Source organism: Notolepis coatsorum, assembly GCF_963971535.1.
Source record: "Notolepis coatsorum genome assembly, chromosome: 1".
Lineage (NCBI taxonomy): Eukaryota > Metazoa > Chordata > Actinopteri > Aulopiformes > Paralepididae > Notolepis > Notolepis coatsorum.
In genome coordinates, this window is record NC_140165.1 from 298,372,411 (window position 1) to 298,390,173 (window position 17,763).

The 17,763-nt window shown below is 41.3% G+C and overlaps 3 protein-coding genes across 6 annotated transcripts in view; 1 reads left to right on the forward strand and 2 right to left on the reverse strand.

The window, feature by feature from the left end:
* chrna10a (cholinergic receptor, nicotinic, alpha 10a) overlaps positions 1-17,763 on the reverse strand; it is a gene marked incomplete at both ends in the record, with an annotated part of 116,654 nt that overhangs the window by 22,823 nt on the left and 76,068 nt on the right. The window lies entirely within an intron of this gene.
* Positions 2,291-4,789, reverse strand: LOC311244500 (rho-related GTP-binding protein RhoG-like). Its single transcript, XM_084334043.1, has 2 exons — positions 4,724-4,789; positions 2,291-3,908 (listed from the first exon to the last, which is right to left on the reverse strand). Exon 2 carries the CDS (start codon positions 3,882-3,884, stop codon positions 3,309-3,311), a length of 576 nt encoding a protein of 191 aa, XP_084190169.1. The 5' UTR covers positions 3,885-3,908; positions 4,724-4,789; the 3' UTR covers positions 2,291-3,308.
* The window catches only part of stim1a (stromal interaction molecule 1a), a 69,325-nt gene continuing 59,327 nt past the window's right edge, over positions 7,766-17,763 (forward strand). For 2 of the 4 annotated variants that reach the window (XM_084333984.1, XM_084333986.1), the window contains exons 1-2: positions 7,766-7,960; positions 9,489-9,624. In XM_084333984.1, coding sequence (XP_084190110.1) covers positions 9,501-9,624 — 124 coding nt within the window. In that variant the 5' untranslated portion in view covers positions 7,766-7,960; positions 9,489-9,500. Of the gene's footprint in view, positions 7,961-8,650; positions 8,839-9,488; positions 9,625-17,763 lie in introns of those variants that run through there. The other 2 variants (XM_084333987.1, XM_084333985.1) reach the window with 2 other exon arrangements.

Consider the following 17,763-nt stretch of genomic DNA (forward strand, 5'->3'; position numbering starts at 1 on the left):
TGAGCAGAATATAGATAGAGTGGTGGAAGGATGGGAAGAGGATCTTCAAACTGTTTATGAAAATGATATTTGGGAAGACTGTAGCCAAGCCTCTCACTCCCATTTTTATTTTTAATAGATTTAAGGAAATGCAATATTGGATACTACACAGACACACCTCAAATTCTAAACAAATGTTACCCCAGCAGACCCCCTCCCCTCTGTGTATTAAATGTTGTTCAACTGGAACCTATGTGCATTGTTTTTGGGACTATTCTAAATCTATAGACTATTCTAATCTAAATCATATATAAGGAGTTGAGTGCAATTTTGAAATGTAATATCTGTGAAGATCCTGGGCAGTTTTTTACCGGGGCTGCCTTCCAAACCGGGAGTCTTAGACTCTCGAAGATCTAAATAAACTCTTGCTAAATAAACGTTTTTTTCTAGCAAGAAAATGCATACTGGGGCGGCTAAGTGGCGCAGTGGGCAAGGCGCTCGCCACTAACGCAGGAGATGCTGGTATCGAGCCCAGCTCTCTGCGTTGCTACCGGCTTGGCTGGTCGTTCATACTAATACAATTGGCAGTATTAGAGGGTGGGAAAGCCGGTGGGTGGGGATTGGACGTTGTGGACAGCGACTCCTACAGGTCGGTTGGTGCGCCTGTACATTAGAATCAGGAAGTATCGGGGGCAGGGTGAGCCTCCCACGCGTTACTCCTCGCCACTGTTCAGGTGAAAAGATGCGACAGCTGCCTCCTCGTGTACCGGAGGGGACACGTGCTGCAAGGCTTGGTCCTCACTGCAGCCGACCAGTGGGAGGCATAGTCTAGCAACGTTCAAGACAGGGGAGGGGAGAATTGAAGGGAGAATTGGCAAGGCGAAATTGGGATGGGAGAAAAAATTGAAAATAAGGAGAAAAAGTGGATTAAAAAAAGAAAGAAAATGCATACTATTTAATTGGATCCAAGAAGAAATGTATACCGATACCAAAACCAAACCATAACACAATGATATGAAAACTTCCCACGGAAAGACTGCCAAAATAGAAGGAAATGAGAGCAGCTTCATAAAGGTGTGGCAGCTACTGATAACTCACTGGCCCAGTGATCTAATTCAAAGAGGAAGTGGCACAATGGACTGGAAGGCTCCAGAGGCACTTCTACAATTCACTATGAATGATTTGTATGTAAACATAGTGTGTAAGGAACATGCATGCATGAAATGTATCTTTCTATGATGTGGTGTGGTTATGGTGCATTCAATGCATCATTACAATGGACACTGCACTAATATTTTATTTTCTTCTTCCTTTCTTTTCTTTCAATTAAAGGGGAACTATTTTACTACTGTATTTATTTCACTATTTGGGCACTTTTACACAATTCCTGTGAGTCTATGGAACACCTCTGTAATATTTTTTTTTTACAAAAGAATTCATTGTTTTGTATTTCTAATCAAGTACTCAAAAACAGCATTTTTCTACCTTAATATCTTAAGCCGTTTTGAGGCTGGGCTCCACTGTGTGGCCTGGTGGCAACTGCCACATCAACTGCCACATTATTATGCAGCTGAGAAACCTCTGACATCACAGATATGCAAATTTTCAGATGACTCAGTTCAGTGAGGGTGAATATTGTGAGAGGAGAATTGGAAGAATGCGCCAATATGAGAATTAGAGACATAGATCCTATTAATATAAGTCGACATAGCTAGGAAACAATGCTAAACACTGAAAAAGGCCATTTATAAGATAGTTCCCCTTTAAAACAAATTGTTTTGTTTTGTTACTAATTTACTTACAAAAACTAAAATTATAATGTTATATAATGAATGTGAACAAATAATAACATTATAATAACATTGTGTGTGTGGTCTCATCACTGGGTAGATTGTAGCCCCTTTCGTGACTATGTGATGCACGCCAACAAGGTTTAAAGGAATTTCTTAGGTTTTGCTTCCAATAACATTATTGCTAATCTTGTGGTATAGGCCTACTTCATATAATCAAATTAATTAAGATATAAGATGTGACTATTTTTTCTATTTGTATAATTTATATTTACACTAGCCTTGAAGGCCAGGTGAATTGTCATCCAACTTTTAAAAGTGTCAGTATTGCTTGTACCTGAATCTATAGGTAGGCAACTTATCTATAGCAGAAACATGTAAATGTAACTTACTTGTTTGTAAACATGTTCATTTCACTCAGCAAACTCAAGACAGACAGGCACTGGTGCATTATTACTGAAGTTAGCTAAAGTCCTGCATAGGGCAAAGCGATGTGGCTAGTATACTAGAGAGTTCTGAAAGTTAATTTCCATTTATTACCCCACATCATTGTGAAAGTGATACCATGCAGTAATGTGATAAATGCAAATGCAATGTGGGCCTGTTTTTCAGAACCAGTTGGACGATTTTTTACTTCCAAATCAGTGACAGTGTCACATTTGTAGCTACTTTGCTTTTTATGTCTAGGTCTTTATAATTGAATGAAGTTTAGATTTTTTTTTTTTTTTTTTTTTAATGTTTGTACTTTTTTGTGTAACTCTTGTTTGGGAATAAACCGTGACTTAACTTCGGCCTCATACAAATGTGTACGAAGCGGACACAAGCACAGTGGCAACGCATTTTAGTGGCGACTGATTAGTTGAGTCACTGCCCCCGTGTGAGCTTTTGGGAAGCACTGCTTTAAGACCCTCGGTTGCAAAATTACAACATCACTTTTAGCTTTTAGCTATTTAAAAAAAGTCTGTAAATGTTTATTTTACATTTTTTGAGCACATTTACATAGTCAATGGGTCCTGTTGTTCAGACTCACAATGCTATTGGATAGTAAATGTGTTTATAGGTCCCACATTCTGGCCTCTGAAGTTGATCATGTAAATTTAATTTGGGCCTTCGCAACTAAAGAAAGGAAACTTCAAATATTAAGGAAAGCATGAACTTTCAGTGGGACGTCCACAGCAAGCTAACCAAGTCAGTTAGACTGACTCGACTGGCAGCTGCACTTCCCCTTCTGAGTGGAGCACTCAGCACATTAAAGCAGGGCATGGTGCACATCAGTGACGCACTATACCTTAAAAAAAGAAAAGCTCATTTTGATGAGCCCAATTCCTACACTGAAAGGAACATTACACAACAATCTGATTCACTTCTAATAGCATTGTTTTTATGTGACAAATGTTCTATATATATATATATATATATATATATATATTAAGATCATTATATCAGTTAATTGCATAACATATTGTGGAAAAGATTTGTTACAGTCTTAAAGGCACGATCCACTTGACATTATCCATTATTTTGCAGTGTCTGTCACTTTTACAAAAGTACACATGGTCTTTTGGGAGCGGGTGGTGGAGGGTTGAGAATGGCTTGCACAGCCTCATCAAATACCTCGTTTATTCCTTCTTGATTGAGAGCAGAGCATTCAATGTACTTGATGGCCTTTATGTCCCTGGCCAGGGCTGCGCCCTGCTGTTGGCTTATGGTCGTTTGATTCTGCTGCTTCAGTTTGTTCAGGATCGTCGGATCATTGCGCAGGTCTCTCTTGGTTCCCACAAGTAGAATAGGCACATTGGGGCAATGGTGGATGACCTCTGGGTGCCACTTGTGCTTGATGTTATTATAGGACGGCGGGCTGGCGATGGAGAAGCAGACGATGAAGATGTTGGTCTGGGGGTAGGAGAGGGTGCGCAGGCGGTCATACTCCTCCTGACCGGCTGTGTCCCACAGGTTCAGGCTAATAGTCCTGCTGTTTACCTTGACCTGGGCACTGTAGTTGTCGAACACAGTGGGGATATACTCCTTAGGGAAGGAATGTGTGGTGTAGGAAATGAGGAGACAGGTCTTTCCTACTGCGCCATCGCCAATGACCACACACTTGATGATTTGCATTATAATGCCTTATGCCTCAGACACCTGGAACACAATGATAAAGATATGTTTACATTCACTGTTTCGAGATGAAGGGGATCCTATATTCTTGCATTCTCATACGGTATCTATAAAAGACTTTAAAGACTGTATTCATTAATATTACAAATGTTCATACACTTGCAGGAACTATTCCAATGTGGAATCTGATAGAAGTCCCTGTGGTTTTGATTGCATAACTCGTTTCTATTGGTATTCTATTTTTAACCTGTTTTCTCAAACATCCCCAGACGTGACGTTGGCACGGTGCCACTGATCACTTCCTTTCATTCAGCTTCAAATAGTCTGAATAAAAGCATACTTCCAACACACACAAAAGCAAGGAAACTATAGATGACAATAAATACGTCTACAAGGTTAGCCACTTTTTCTTAGTAGCTTTACCTGTTTTGGTTGAAGACAAAGGAAATCACAAAGCACCAAGTGGTGATCTTATGTCAGAGTTTGAGTGTTCATGGAGTCGTGTTGAAGTAAGCATATGGTTTAAAAAGATATTGAACCAAAGTAATATATAGCTTTATGGATTCAGTTTGGTAACAATCACTGTCTACACATATAGTACTTGTAATGCTGCTCTTTCCAGATAGACTCTAACATCCACAAGTATAGCCTGTGGACACATATAATGCTAAAGTGTGGATCAAATGCCTGCCTGCTTACAGTACATCATCATGATGTATTTGATTACACTGCCGACTCTAGTTTCCAAAGAGATTGTCAACTTTTTGGGAGATAATCATATAAGATGCCTAACGACAATTAACCTTAACAGAAAATAAAGACAAAGGAGATCTACTCACCGACAGCCTTCTTGTATTTAGTGGTGACCTGTCATGTAACTGAGAAACTATTAGGCTCCAAAAGAGAAGTGTGGAAGAGGAAGTGGCGTATGTGCGCAAGTAGGAAGCATTTATTCAAAACAGCTACACCTACTATATGGCCAATGTTACAGCTAAATGCATTCATATGGCTTTGTGTCAAATGCCTTCCATGACAACTTCTCAATCTGAAAACACATTCTAGTTGAGGGGGACATACAGCAAATACAGAATGTATGCCTCTATGTATTTGCTGTAAGGTTATGTTGAGATCAGAGGTTCTGTGTAGGATTGTTAGTAACTGTCTAACTGTACATATGGCTGTTTACACTAGTAACTGTTTACCTGCATAATATAACTGTCCCAATCACGTGTTGCTTTTTAACAGCGGAGGAGTGCAAGAATGTGACAATGTGACCATGTGACCGCGGCAGCGCGAGAGAGTGGCAGTGCGGAAATAGGCTGTCTATTGCCATTCTCTAAGACAAACGCTAACCTTAACCAGCTCCTTAACAGCGCCTAAACTTAACCTTTCTAACCTTAACCAACTCCGAAACAATGCCTAACCTTAACCTTAACCATGCCTAACCTTAACCTTAACCATAGAAAGAATATTGCCATTCTCTAAGACAAACTCTAACCTTAACCAGCTCCTTAACAGCGCCTAAACTTAACCTTTCTAACCTTAACCAACTCCGAAACAATGCCTAACCTTAACCTTAACCTTAACCATGCCTAACCTTAACCGGCGAAAGAATACACGTTAAAAAAAAAAAAAAAAATTTATGGGATTCAAACTTGAAACCAACGGACTGCAGGACCGCCGCGCTGCCAGGTGAGCTATAAGCTTCGAATGAGAATCATGGCGGTTTATGGCTAAATAATGCCGCAAGCTCTGCCGCTCCGCTCTGCGGTTGCCGCGCCTGCCGCGGGGCGTGTCGCAGCCAATCAGGGAAAACGCGGAAGCATTCGGCGCACTCCTCCGCTGTTAATAAGCAATAGGCGTCCCAACCAGTGACTGTCTAGTTGCATATATATCTGTTCCCACTAGAGGGCGCTCTAGGCGGAACCACCCAGGTACACCACCTCGGGGCAAGTATAAAAGTGAATGTATCCACCCACTTCCTTCTCTCCCCCATGTCTCTCAGAGAGAGAAGAACTGTAGAACTGCTGCTGAACATGTGAATAAATAAACCACGCCAGTTTGGGCTCAAGATAGAAGAAACATCTTGACCACATTATTGGCACCCTATAGCCGAATTCTGTTAACAGGTTATTATGAGATGACCTGTTATTATGAGATTCCTGTAAAGGAATGTGAATCACTACCCACTTTCAAAAACACTCTCAAAAAACACCTAAGGGAGACTGCAACTCGAAACTGGCCCCTGTAAATGTCCGAACACAACCCCCTCCAATGTACAGTAAATTACCAAGTATGGTCTTGTCAATAATCCAATGTACAGTGTTGTTTGTACAGTTGTACAGTGTCCCCCACCCACCCCTCCTACCCACCCCCCCCCCCCCCCCACCCACCCAACCACCTCCAATGTACAGTCCCCACCCACCCCTCCTACCCAACCCCCCCCCCCCCCCCCCCCCCACTCCTACCCCCCCCCCCCCCCCCCCCCCCAACCACCTCCAATGTACAGTCCCACCCCCACCTACCCAATCCAATGTACAGTTTCTACGCCTAATGTATATACTCTTTTCTTTCTGGACTCTTTTTGTATCACAAATACAGTACTGTAATTGCAAATCTGGTATGTCATAAATGTATAGATGTAGCAGTACTGTCTATCTGTATGTCATGTATGTCATATATGTTACGATGAATTGGAAATGGGGGACCCTGGTGTAAACAAGACGAAAGTCTTTCTCTGGTCTGCATCCCCTTAACAATTGTATGTATTGAGCTGTACTGCACTGTACCCATTCTGCAATCTGTTAATAAAGTTTTCATTCATTCATTCACACCCAGAGTTGCTCCATTGATAAAGCATTGGGTTGATTTTTATCGAAGACCTGTACACCCATATGGCCTTTATTTGATCCCTGAAGTCTCTTGACTGACTCTTGACTTGAAGTCACCTTGTCACAGTGTCTTCAAAGTTGATTAGTATGCAAATATTTAAAGCAGTGAGTTAGGCTATTGGTGATACAAAGCACTAGCAGTGAGTTAGTAGTAGCATACCATTGATTGATTGATTGAAAACTTTATTAACAGATTGCAGAATGGGTACAGTACAGTACAGCTCAATCCAATTGTTAAGGGGATGCAGACCAGAGAAAGACTTTCGTCTTGTTTACATCAGGGTCCCCCATTTTCAATTCATCATAACATATATGACATACATGACATACAGATAGACAGTACTGCTACATCTATACATTTAAGACATACCAGATTTGCAAATACAGTACTGTTTGTGATACGAAAAGAGTCCAGAAAAGAGAGTATATACATTTGACGTAGAAACTGTACATTGGAGGAGGTTGGGTAGGTGGGGGACTCTAAACTTTATTAACAGATTGCAGAATGGGTACAGTACAGCTCAATACATACAATTGTTAAGGGGATGCAGACCAGAGAAAGACTTTCGTCTTGTTTACATCAGGGTCCCCCAAGAAGATGTGTGGCTATTATGATAAGATTTTTTTTTTATCATTATCATGGGGGACCCTGATGTAAACAAGACGAAAGTCTTTCTCTGGTCTGCATCCCCTTAACAATTGTGTGTATTGAGCTGTACTGTATTGTACCCATTCTGCAATCTGTTAATAAAGTTTTCAATCAATCAATCAATCAATCAATCAATGGTGCATTTTCGGTTTGAGGTGGAATCCTCAAGATGGCATACTTAAGCTTTTTTTAAACCGACATTAATGTCTGAACTGGTGACAGTAGTACGCCATCCACGCATTTAGGAGGCAGCACCGGCTCTGACTATAATACCAGAGAAACGCCGCATTCTAGAAGAAGCCATCTCCACATTCTGCGGTTTTATATGGTTCTATGGGCTTTGCACCTTTGCACAGGCAGGAGAGAGAGAGAGCGAGCGAGAGAGGGGGGTAGAGAGAGAGAGATAGAGATACGCTCCACATAATAAGAGGTGGAGTTCGCTGTGCTTTGACTGCGGGGGACCAGATATTATATGCTGCAATGTTAAAACAGAGCTGAAAAGACTGGATCTGTTGGCTCGGTCGGATATATGACAGGTAGTTTGACTTGCTTTTTTTTCTCTATTTGAATTCGTGTCCATTAATACGATATGATGAACACTGGCATCGCTACAGTCATTGCTCAAGAAGCTGCTCAGAGCTCATAATAATAAATGTCACAGCTGTCTGATGTTGTGGCATCCCGTGAGAGATTTGTCTCAAGCTAAAAAAAAAAGAGTAAATTGTTTCTACTTCATAGTTGATCGCTGCACTGTTATTTTACTGTGAATGTTAGTCGACACAATAATATCATGCGAATATTATATTACAACGCCTACGAGTGACACAGTTGTCTCTTCTTCTGATGTTGGCCAACGTCACCCCTCTAGCTAACAACACTTACAACATTATACCAGAGAGCTAACGTTAGCTCACTACTAGCTAACACGCACCTACTGTCTGTATACCAGAGAGCTAGCTAACGTTAGCTCGCTACTAGCTAACACTAGCTACCCAACCCAATAGGGTCCAGCTGCAGCGCACCTCCGAGCTGCTTCTATAGAAAGTAGGTTCGTGGCTGCCACAGGCTTGCCCAGTGAGAGGATTCTCGGCGCTGCAGCTGGACCCTACTCAACACGCACCTACTGTATACCAGAGCGCTGACGTTAGCTCGCTAGCTACTAGCTAACACTAGCTAGCCAACGCGGGTAGTCCGTCTGTCATCATCAGCAGGCACCACAGTGGCCAGGCAGCTGTCACTTTTCCTAATCTTGTTATTTGCGAGCGATCTAGCTACTAGCCTACCTAAGTGTACCGTTAACAGGATTGTAGCTTGCATGTTGCCGACACGATGTGACGTTAAAGAAGCAAGATAACCACCGAAGTCGATAACTAGCTAACCAACCAGATAACGTCTGGTGTTAAAACGCACCCGAGTGAGTGACCTGACTTGACGTCGTTACATATAACAATGTAAATATCTCCCACGTTTCTGTACTTGCTAAGGTTAGCTAGTCTACGTCAAATTATACTCTCTTTTCTAGACTATTTGTATCACAAACAGTACTGTATTTGTAAATCTGGTATGTCATAAATGTATAGATGTACAGTAGCAGTACTGTATCTGCATGTCGTGTGTGTCATATATGTTATGATGAATTGAAAATGGGGGACCCTGATGTAAACAAGACGAAAGTCTTTCTCTGGTCTGCATCCCCGTAACAATTGTATCTATTGAGCTGTACTGTACTGTACCCATTCTGCAATCTGTTAATAAAGTTTTCAATCAATCAGCTGACGTATAGCGACGTATAGGCAAAAGAGCCCCACTTGGCATTGCACTTTTATATTTTTTGTTTTGGTCTGATGTGTTGGAGTGAAGGTTTAGAGACCTGTCTTGGCAGAGAGCCTGAGGTGTGGCCGGCTATAGCATTCCCCAATAATCAGATCAAAACAAAAAATGTGATAAAGTGCAATACCAAGCAGGGCTCTTTTGCCTAGAGGTCGGTGTTTGATGGCATTTACAGATTCTAGTGTTACCTTACCTGATACAAAAAAATGACCTAATTCTGCCTCTTTTCCCCAGCAAACATACGTGATGGAGTTCAGCAAATTGGTGACCTTATGGATTTTATTCTTGTGTCTCCTTGGGGAAAGTCGGACAGAAAAACCAAGTCCAGCACCCACATCGGATTATCAGCATGTTGATAATGGGGTGTCGGGTGAGTCTTCCAGCTTGCTCTTTGGGATGTGTATTTAAGCATGACATCACACGCAGGAGTGTGTTATAGGAATTAGATCATGCCTAGGGGGAGTCGTTAGACCCCCCTAGGCATGATCTAATTCCTATAACACACGACTACAAGTGGTGTAATGTCTTTTATACAATGGCAGAATTCACCCAACCTTATTGCTATAGAATAAACACACAGTAATTGAAGCATAATGGAGATTTATTTACACAACCATCCACAGAGAAAGTAGATCCAATAGTAGATCCACTAGTAGACACCAGAGGGAGCTCCACAAACCATGTTAAACCCAGATAGACATTACTGCTACATTTATGACATACCAGATTTACAAATACAGTACTGTTTTTGTAGGTTGATTATGGTTTATTTACATTGAGGTTCTGGGGTCACGTGGAGTGTCTTATACGAAATACCCCCCTCCCCTCCACCCCACCTACCAATCTCCTACCTACCAACCTCCTCCAATGTACAGTTTCTTTGTCAAATGTATATACTCTCTTCTTTAGACTCTTCTTGTATCACAAACGGTACTGTATTTGTAAATCTGGTATGTCATAAATGTATAGATGTAGCAGTACTGTCTATCTGTATGTCATGTTATGATGCATTGAAAATGGGGCACCCTGATGTAAACAAGACGAAAGTCTTTCTATGGTCTGCATACCCTTAACAATTGTGTGTATTGAGCTGTACTGTATTGTACCCATTCTGCAATCTGGTAATAACATGTTCAATCATAACATGTTCAATCAATCAATCAAATCTGACAAAAAATAAATAAAAAACTTCTGCTATTTTTTTTTTATCTCCGCAATTTTTCTTTTGTTTCACAATGAGTCATGACAAATTAATTACATAATCCATGTGTATGTAACGAACTAACATATTCCAGTTGAGTATCTTTTTTGGAGGATTCGTTCAAAAGCTATTCATACTTCCATTTTTCTATCTATGGCAGATTGATTCAGACAGAAAAAATAAAGTAATTCGGTTGTGGGAGGGATCTGGGGTCACGTGGAGTGTGTTATACTAAATAACAACCGGCAACTTCACTGTTTCAGCCAATCAGAATCAAGACATTTGCATGCCATTGTATAATTTTCATCATTAACCGCTAACACCACCACCGATGTTGTGCTGTATCTAAATGTAGCCATGCTGAGAATAGGCTAGTTGGGGTATGCATCTCCATGAAGCCATGTCCTCTTACTCGCTAGAATAGATCATAGCAGCCAGAATTAAGAAGAATAAGTAGGACTGATTAATCTTGGTTGCTCAGATACTTTATTTATTTTCCAAGCCTAGACGAAATCATGATGAATTGAAAATGGGGGACCCTGATGTAAACAAGACTAAAGTCTTTCTCTGGTCTGCATCCCCTTAACAATTTACTGTGTATTGAGCCGTACTGTATTGTACCCATTCTGCAATCTGTTTATAAAGTTTTCAATCAATCAATAGCATTTTCTGCACTTGAAAACCCATGCCCAGATTTTTGTACCAAACGCAGCCTACAATTAGAAACATTGCTTTTATATACTGTCTGCAAGTTTCCATCATCCCTACTCTATAGATTTGTCTAATCGAGAGCTTGTCAAGTCTGTTTGTGTGAACTTTGTGTTTTTAATGTATACTAGGTTGTAAATGTCAAAAGTTAAACACGTTTTACAGTATGTAATGACTGATACAGCAATTCTTTGATTTACCATACCCATGATGTTAGGCTATTTTGTCATTTCTCTATTGCTGCCAAGAGGCCTGTGGGTAATGAAACCTGAACCTATTGCTGAAATGTACTATGGCAGGGCTCCCCCAGTGTGTGTGTGTGTGTGTGTTTTGGTGGTAACAAAATGTTTTGTGTGTGTGAAACATTTTGTTACCACCAGGCACCAAAACACATCTCGTTTGTGCCAAAAGAAACTGAAAACTCATTCTGAAATCCTGCGAGGCATGAGTTGTTGCTGGAAGTTGGAGACTGTGGAGCATGGATAGTACACTGGACATTACCGTAAAAAGTTTTAGTTTAGCCTTATATAAAAGATACAAACAGCGGCTTGTTTTTGTGCTTTTCCAAATTGTGCCAACAACATGTCGCCCACTTTGCATAGCGTTCATAGACTAGTTTTGACACGGACACAGCTTTCCATGAGCGGAGAGACCTGATGCAGACAGTGGAGGTAATGTAACTATTACAAATGGTAACTGACAATACATATTAAGCATTGGGTATATATTGCTGTGCATTTCTATGTCCGCGGACTCGGAGTGATAATAATAATTCGTAGTGTGTTTTCTTGTCCCATGCACTTTAACATCCGTTCCCTAGATTTCCCTAAATAATTACTCAAACACTAAAGTAATTCATGCAAGTACTCGATCTGAGAAAACATTGTGCCCATCCCTTATATATATATATATATATTGAAGTCGGTGACGGGGAGTCAAAATTACACGCATTACAACTTAGGTCTTTCACCAGGAGGAATCTCAGATGAGTCTGTCTGGTCTCCAAACTGCTTTGTCACAAACACATGCGAGAAGTGACAAGGTTTTTGTCATGGAGTTATTTTGTTTTGGTAGAAACAAGTTGTTTTGGTCAGAGGAATGCATTGGAGAAAGCACAAGGCAATGTCTTAATGGTTTCTGTTTTTCTCTTGAGAATGAGCTGTCCGGGTCTAATTTTCCCCATGCCTGGTCTCCGATATCATTCTCTCTCTCCACTCGTTATTTTCCTTCATATTCTCATTGTGGATATTCAGAATATGAAACTGTTGTCACTAAATTCAGGTGATGAATACAGTGTTGAAGAACAAAGCCAACTTGTCAACTGCACTCTGGTGTGGGCTGTATAGTAGGCTATTTTTAAAATGTCCCCAAAATCATGAATTAATGGATGACAGCTAATAGAGACACTCTAATAAGATGGCTGGGTCACTCTAATAAGATGGCTTGGTCCTCGAACATTGCAATAGGCTGAACAGTTTAATCGCAACAATTCACACATGGCAAACGAGTGCCGCCGTGCACAAGCCGTGTGAACACCGATTTGCCTCTGGTCTGGGGCTTTTTGTCGGCAATCTCCAAAAACTGTCGACAAGTGGAAAATGAAAATCGGGGCTATAATCATGTAGTCTGAACTTGGCTTAACCTAGCTAACGTCAGTCAGCTGTTTTATATAGAAGGCCACATAACCAGCATTTTACTTCGACTCACCCTCGTCCTTAAGTGCCTTACTTGCACAAGACGGGAATAGAAACAAAATGTGAGAGATTAGCTGTTGTTGAGGAGAAATCGGGTAATGTCTGTTACAAGCCTACTGTAGCTAACCAGAGGGTACTGTGGATTCTTTCTCATTTTCCTCTTCTTTAACACGTGTGTGGTGGTTAAACTATGCTGCATTTATCTTAAATTTTTTGGACCTTATGGTATTCTTGTTGTCTTCTTGACTTATTGTTATGTTTTCTTCTTGACTTGTTTAAAGAAGACCTGTACGGCCCATGGGGACATTAACGTGTGTTGCCGGGCCTTATAAATAAATTTGATTTGATTTGCTCTGTCCCTCAGTCTCTTTCTGTCTCGCTCAGGCAATAGCACAAAGTGAAGGGAATGTCGTCCGTCCCCATCAGCTTTGCTATTGGGATGTTTCTTCTTGACTTGTTTAACTCATTGGACGCCACTCACGAATAAAGTCGGTTAACTCGCCGACGCTTGAGTTGAGCGCCAAACCCGAGAAAAGTCGGGGTTTCTATCGTTATTTATTTTATTCGATATTCCCATTCATAATTCATCAAGGGAGCCTGTGTTATCATTGGGAATGAGTCTGAGATCGCAAACATCCAATACCGCCGCCTGCTGCCTTGCGGCGAGTGTTGCACATCCTTTGAAACTCTCTGGCTTGGGCTGTGCGTCGATCTAAAAAGTCCGGGCCGGGTTTTCCTTGTCGAGCAGGACAAGCGTTTATAACGCATGGATGGATCGAGGAGAATCAAGCACTCTCGGTTCATGTTCTTTGGTGGATTATGTTGGCAACATGATCGACATCAATACTTGGAATGGCGATCAGATAATTGGAATATTCTTTTTGGAGTACATCCTAGTCAAGGTAATGGCTATATCTTGCGTTGATCCAAGAATCCATTCACTGCGATCCGAGCGTATGTGTGTGTGTGTGTCAGCGTTTCCGTTAGAACATATTCGTGCCGGTCTGGGTGTCCTGCAAGATTTCTATCACCGGACAAATGAGATTAATTCCGGTCATAGTTTATTGAGCTTTAAAACAATTGATAGGCAGGCTATATAAAGAATGTCATCCTCAAGGCATGTAGATTTATAATATTATTACTTAAAACTAGGCTACTTTTGCGTATACAGTCATTAATATATTCCAAATAAAATAAGTCCCTCGATACTCCGTGCTGCTGCTGACTTGAAATAAAATAGACCGCGTATGTGGGCAGTCGGTCCGACACTAAACAGCAGTCTGTTATAATCACATTTTTATGAGCTAACGAATTCCGTTATATTGGACATTTGTATTAATTATATCAAGGGAAGAACTGAGAAAGCAGAGAGACGGCAACATTATCGTGGTTTGCGTGACGACTCTCTCCACCTCGCAACGACTTATTTGCAAAGAGTATGGCGCTGCAGAGCAGCTGATTCAGTGTTATTGGCTCTTTTCTGGGAACCGCACAACAGCGCCCCCCACCCAACATTGGCTGAAAATGGCTGAATTGGAGTACTGCTGGAATACTGCATTGTGCTGATAGTGCTCTGGCTCTGCAGCTTCACAAAAGTTCGCACACCCAGCACTAAGCTCTCGCTGACAACGTCGTTGTCATTATTAGAAGCAACGAGGAAACAAATGTAATGATCGTTTCGTTCATCGCATAGGCTATTTAATTTTAGCCTATTTTAATACAATTCAAATAATCAAATTGTGCTTAGACTCAGGGAATTATTTTCACCGGACATTAAGACCGGAGAGATGAAATATGTCGGACTTCAACAGATTTTGCCGGTCAAATACCGGTAATTACCGGCTAACGGAAACGCTGGTGTGTGTGTGTAACGTATTCCGTTGGTGACGATCAAAACATAGAAAAACGACCCCCCCACCCTTTCATGCATTCATGATGAAACATAATACCGATAATATAGCGTTGATTTCAGATTGATTGTTGATGCAGGCGAGAAACGCCAAGTTTTTTGTGAAATGCACTAAACTCTGCATAGCATCGTTTTCTGGGATTAGACAGGATTACTCTAAAACTATACTCATATTCACCACGGTATAAAATGGGAATGTATGGATTAAAAAGATTATTTATTTTTCACGAATTGAATGAAATAGTATTATATCCATAGCTATGATATGTAATATAGTTTGAGCCCTGCAAACACCCCCATGTATCCCCATGCTTTAAAGCGGTGGCCTTCTTACCACACGGTACACAGCGCCATCTGGCGCTGATTGAGTTAAAGAAGACGTGTCCGGCCCATGGGGACATTAACGTGTGTTGTCGGGCCTTACAAATAAATTTGATTTGATTTGAGAGAAAGGTTTGACGTTAAATGTCCCTCTCCCACCTGCTCGCGCATACCTTCCTTATTATGGCTACATTTTTAAACCTCTCATATTAGTGTTTTGACAGCTACTAGTCGCACAGTCTCTCTCTCTTTCCTCTCTCCTCTCTTCTCTCCCTCCACAGACCTTACGGTTATGATTGTTAGTTTGAATAAAGCCTTGCTTCTTCTGTATCCCCCGTCCCCCACAACCACACATTCAAACTTGCAATTTCAAAACTATTTGAATGAAATTAAGCTTCCACAACATGAAAGATGAAACACTGTTTCACCTACTCTCTCTTATGCTTTGACATGATGAATGGCACTGGGCCCTCATCTGGCCTTCCGTCAAAGGACACTTGCCACCGGGCAACAATTTATCTGGGGGTAACCCTGCTATGGCTAAGTAATGAACGTCTTACTAACAGAAATACGCCTACTAAAGATGTCCTTGAGTGTTTTACAGTGAGTAGTGTACAATTACATTTGGCTCAAATATACTGTACATTGTGAAAGGTTTGACATGATACAGGATAACAATTGTGTAAATGAAGTGATCAAGGACCTAGAGTAGACCTAGCATTATAGCCTACAGACACAATCGTAATGGTGAGGCCTATAGCTGTGTAAGTTCCACAGGGTATTGTGATAAAACATGGAACCATGTTGAGACTTTGTATACAGTTTGTGCAAAATAGGAACTGGTAACTGCTCCGGCTATGAAGTGGAATGATTTACGCTGGGTGCAAATAATTGGAACGCTCAACTCATCATAATGGATGCAGATTCTTACACGTGCAAACAACATCAAAGAAGAAACGCTGACGAAGGCCAGAGGGCCAGAGGGCTTGTAACTTTTTTCAGTGTATATCCTAGTTTCAACAAGACTGTGCCGTTGTGTTTACAGAAGAAGCTATTCATTTTATATTTTTTTTATCCACTTTTTCTCCCCATTTTTCTATTTTTCTCCCATCCCAATTTCGTATTATCCAATTATTCCCTCCCCTGTCTTGAACGTTGCTAGACTATTCCTCCCACTGGTCGGTTGTAGTGAGGACAAGCCTTGCATCACATGTCCCCTCCGGTACACAAGGAGGCAGCCTGTCGCATCTTTTCACCGCAGCAGCTCGAACTCTCAGTGGCGAGGAGTAACGCGTGGGAGGCTCACGCTGCCCCCGCTACTTCCTGCTTCCGCCGCACCGGCGTCACCAAACCGACCTGTAGGAGTCGCTGTCCACAACGTCCAATCCCCACCCACCGGCTTTCCCACCCTCTTAACACTTGCCAATTGTGTTAGTATGAACGACCGGCCAGCCGGTAGCAACGCAGAGAGCTGGTCTCGAACCCAGCGTCTCCTGCGTTAGTGGCGAGCGCCTTGCCCACTGCGCCAATCAGCCGCCCAGAAAAAGCTATTCATGAAGTTTGATTATGTTTGCCAATTGAAATTGAACTGGGCCCATTACACTGCAAAGTGTATATTTGGTATTCCGACTGCACATATTGCACCATCTAAAGTGTGGCTGTGTGCAGCCTAGTAGGCAATCATGATGATTACTTTCAGACTGCAGGCAAAAGTGGCCCAAATCTTGCGTTTCTTGCTCATAATGTGACTCCGATCTGTCCATTTCATTACAGTGTGAACGGCACAAATAGCATGGAATATGATCTTTTCGATTCTGTTTTGGGCCACTTACATAATGTGTGGTCCTAAATCAGATACAGGTCTGATTTAAAAAAAAAATATATATATATATATTTGCAATACAACCTCAAGTCTGAATGACAATTCTGCGCTGGCGGGAGTCGCTGTGAATACAAACATGGAATACGGATGTGAAGGAGGTGGTCAGTGGAGGTCCTTACTCCTTATAGGTGTTTGGGGTGATAGTGATACTTCTGTACAAGCAAAACGTGTTAAGCATATTGAAAGAAGAAATGTCTCGTTCACCTCCTCCTCGCCCCCATTTATCATCTGCTTACAAATTAGCTTATAACGTCAATTTATAAATTAAACCATGAACTGTGCCTTCATCAGTGTCCTCCATGTTTACTTCCATCTTCGCTTTTGTTCATTTGCGCATGCGGGTCAGTTCAGGAACGTGACCAGTTCACACTGGAATCTGATATTGGCCACATTTATATATTATAAATAAATAAAAATTGAGCATGAAGGCTTGCAGTGTGAATGTAGCCTTTCACATCTTTGACACTTTGTCCTTGTATACAATCACTTGTGTTCTTGCTACTCTGGAATACCTGGACATAGTGGCTGTAGAGGAGGTCTTTAACGACACAGAAGCCCACTATTACATTATTATGCACTCTTCTGATGTTTGACTTGGAGCAGATATGTTGAACTCTCTGCCAAATTTGCATACAGTCAGAAATCCTGAAAATCTGATTTGTAGCCTTCAAGCCAAGGGGGGTAAGGTGCATTATGTTGATCATTCATTTTGGTCCATTAATGTATAAAGTTGATGTGCCACATTCTATTTCAGTTTATTGACCTAGCTTAATGGGAAATTAACTAATACAATA

Bases quoted from the DNA above. Each gene is read 5' to 3' on its own strand.
- LOC311244500 (XM_084334043.1), bottom strand. From the start codon at position 3,884: ATGCAAATCATCAAGTGTGTGGTCATTGGCGATGGCGCAGTAGGAAAG.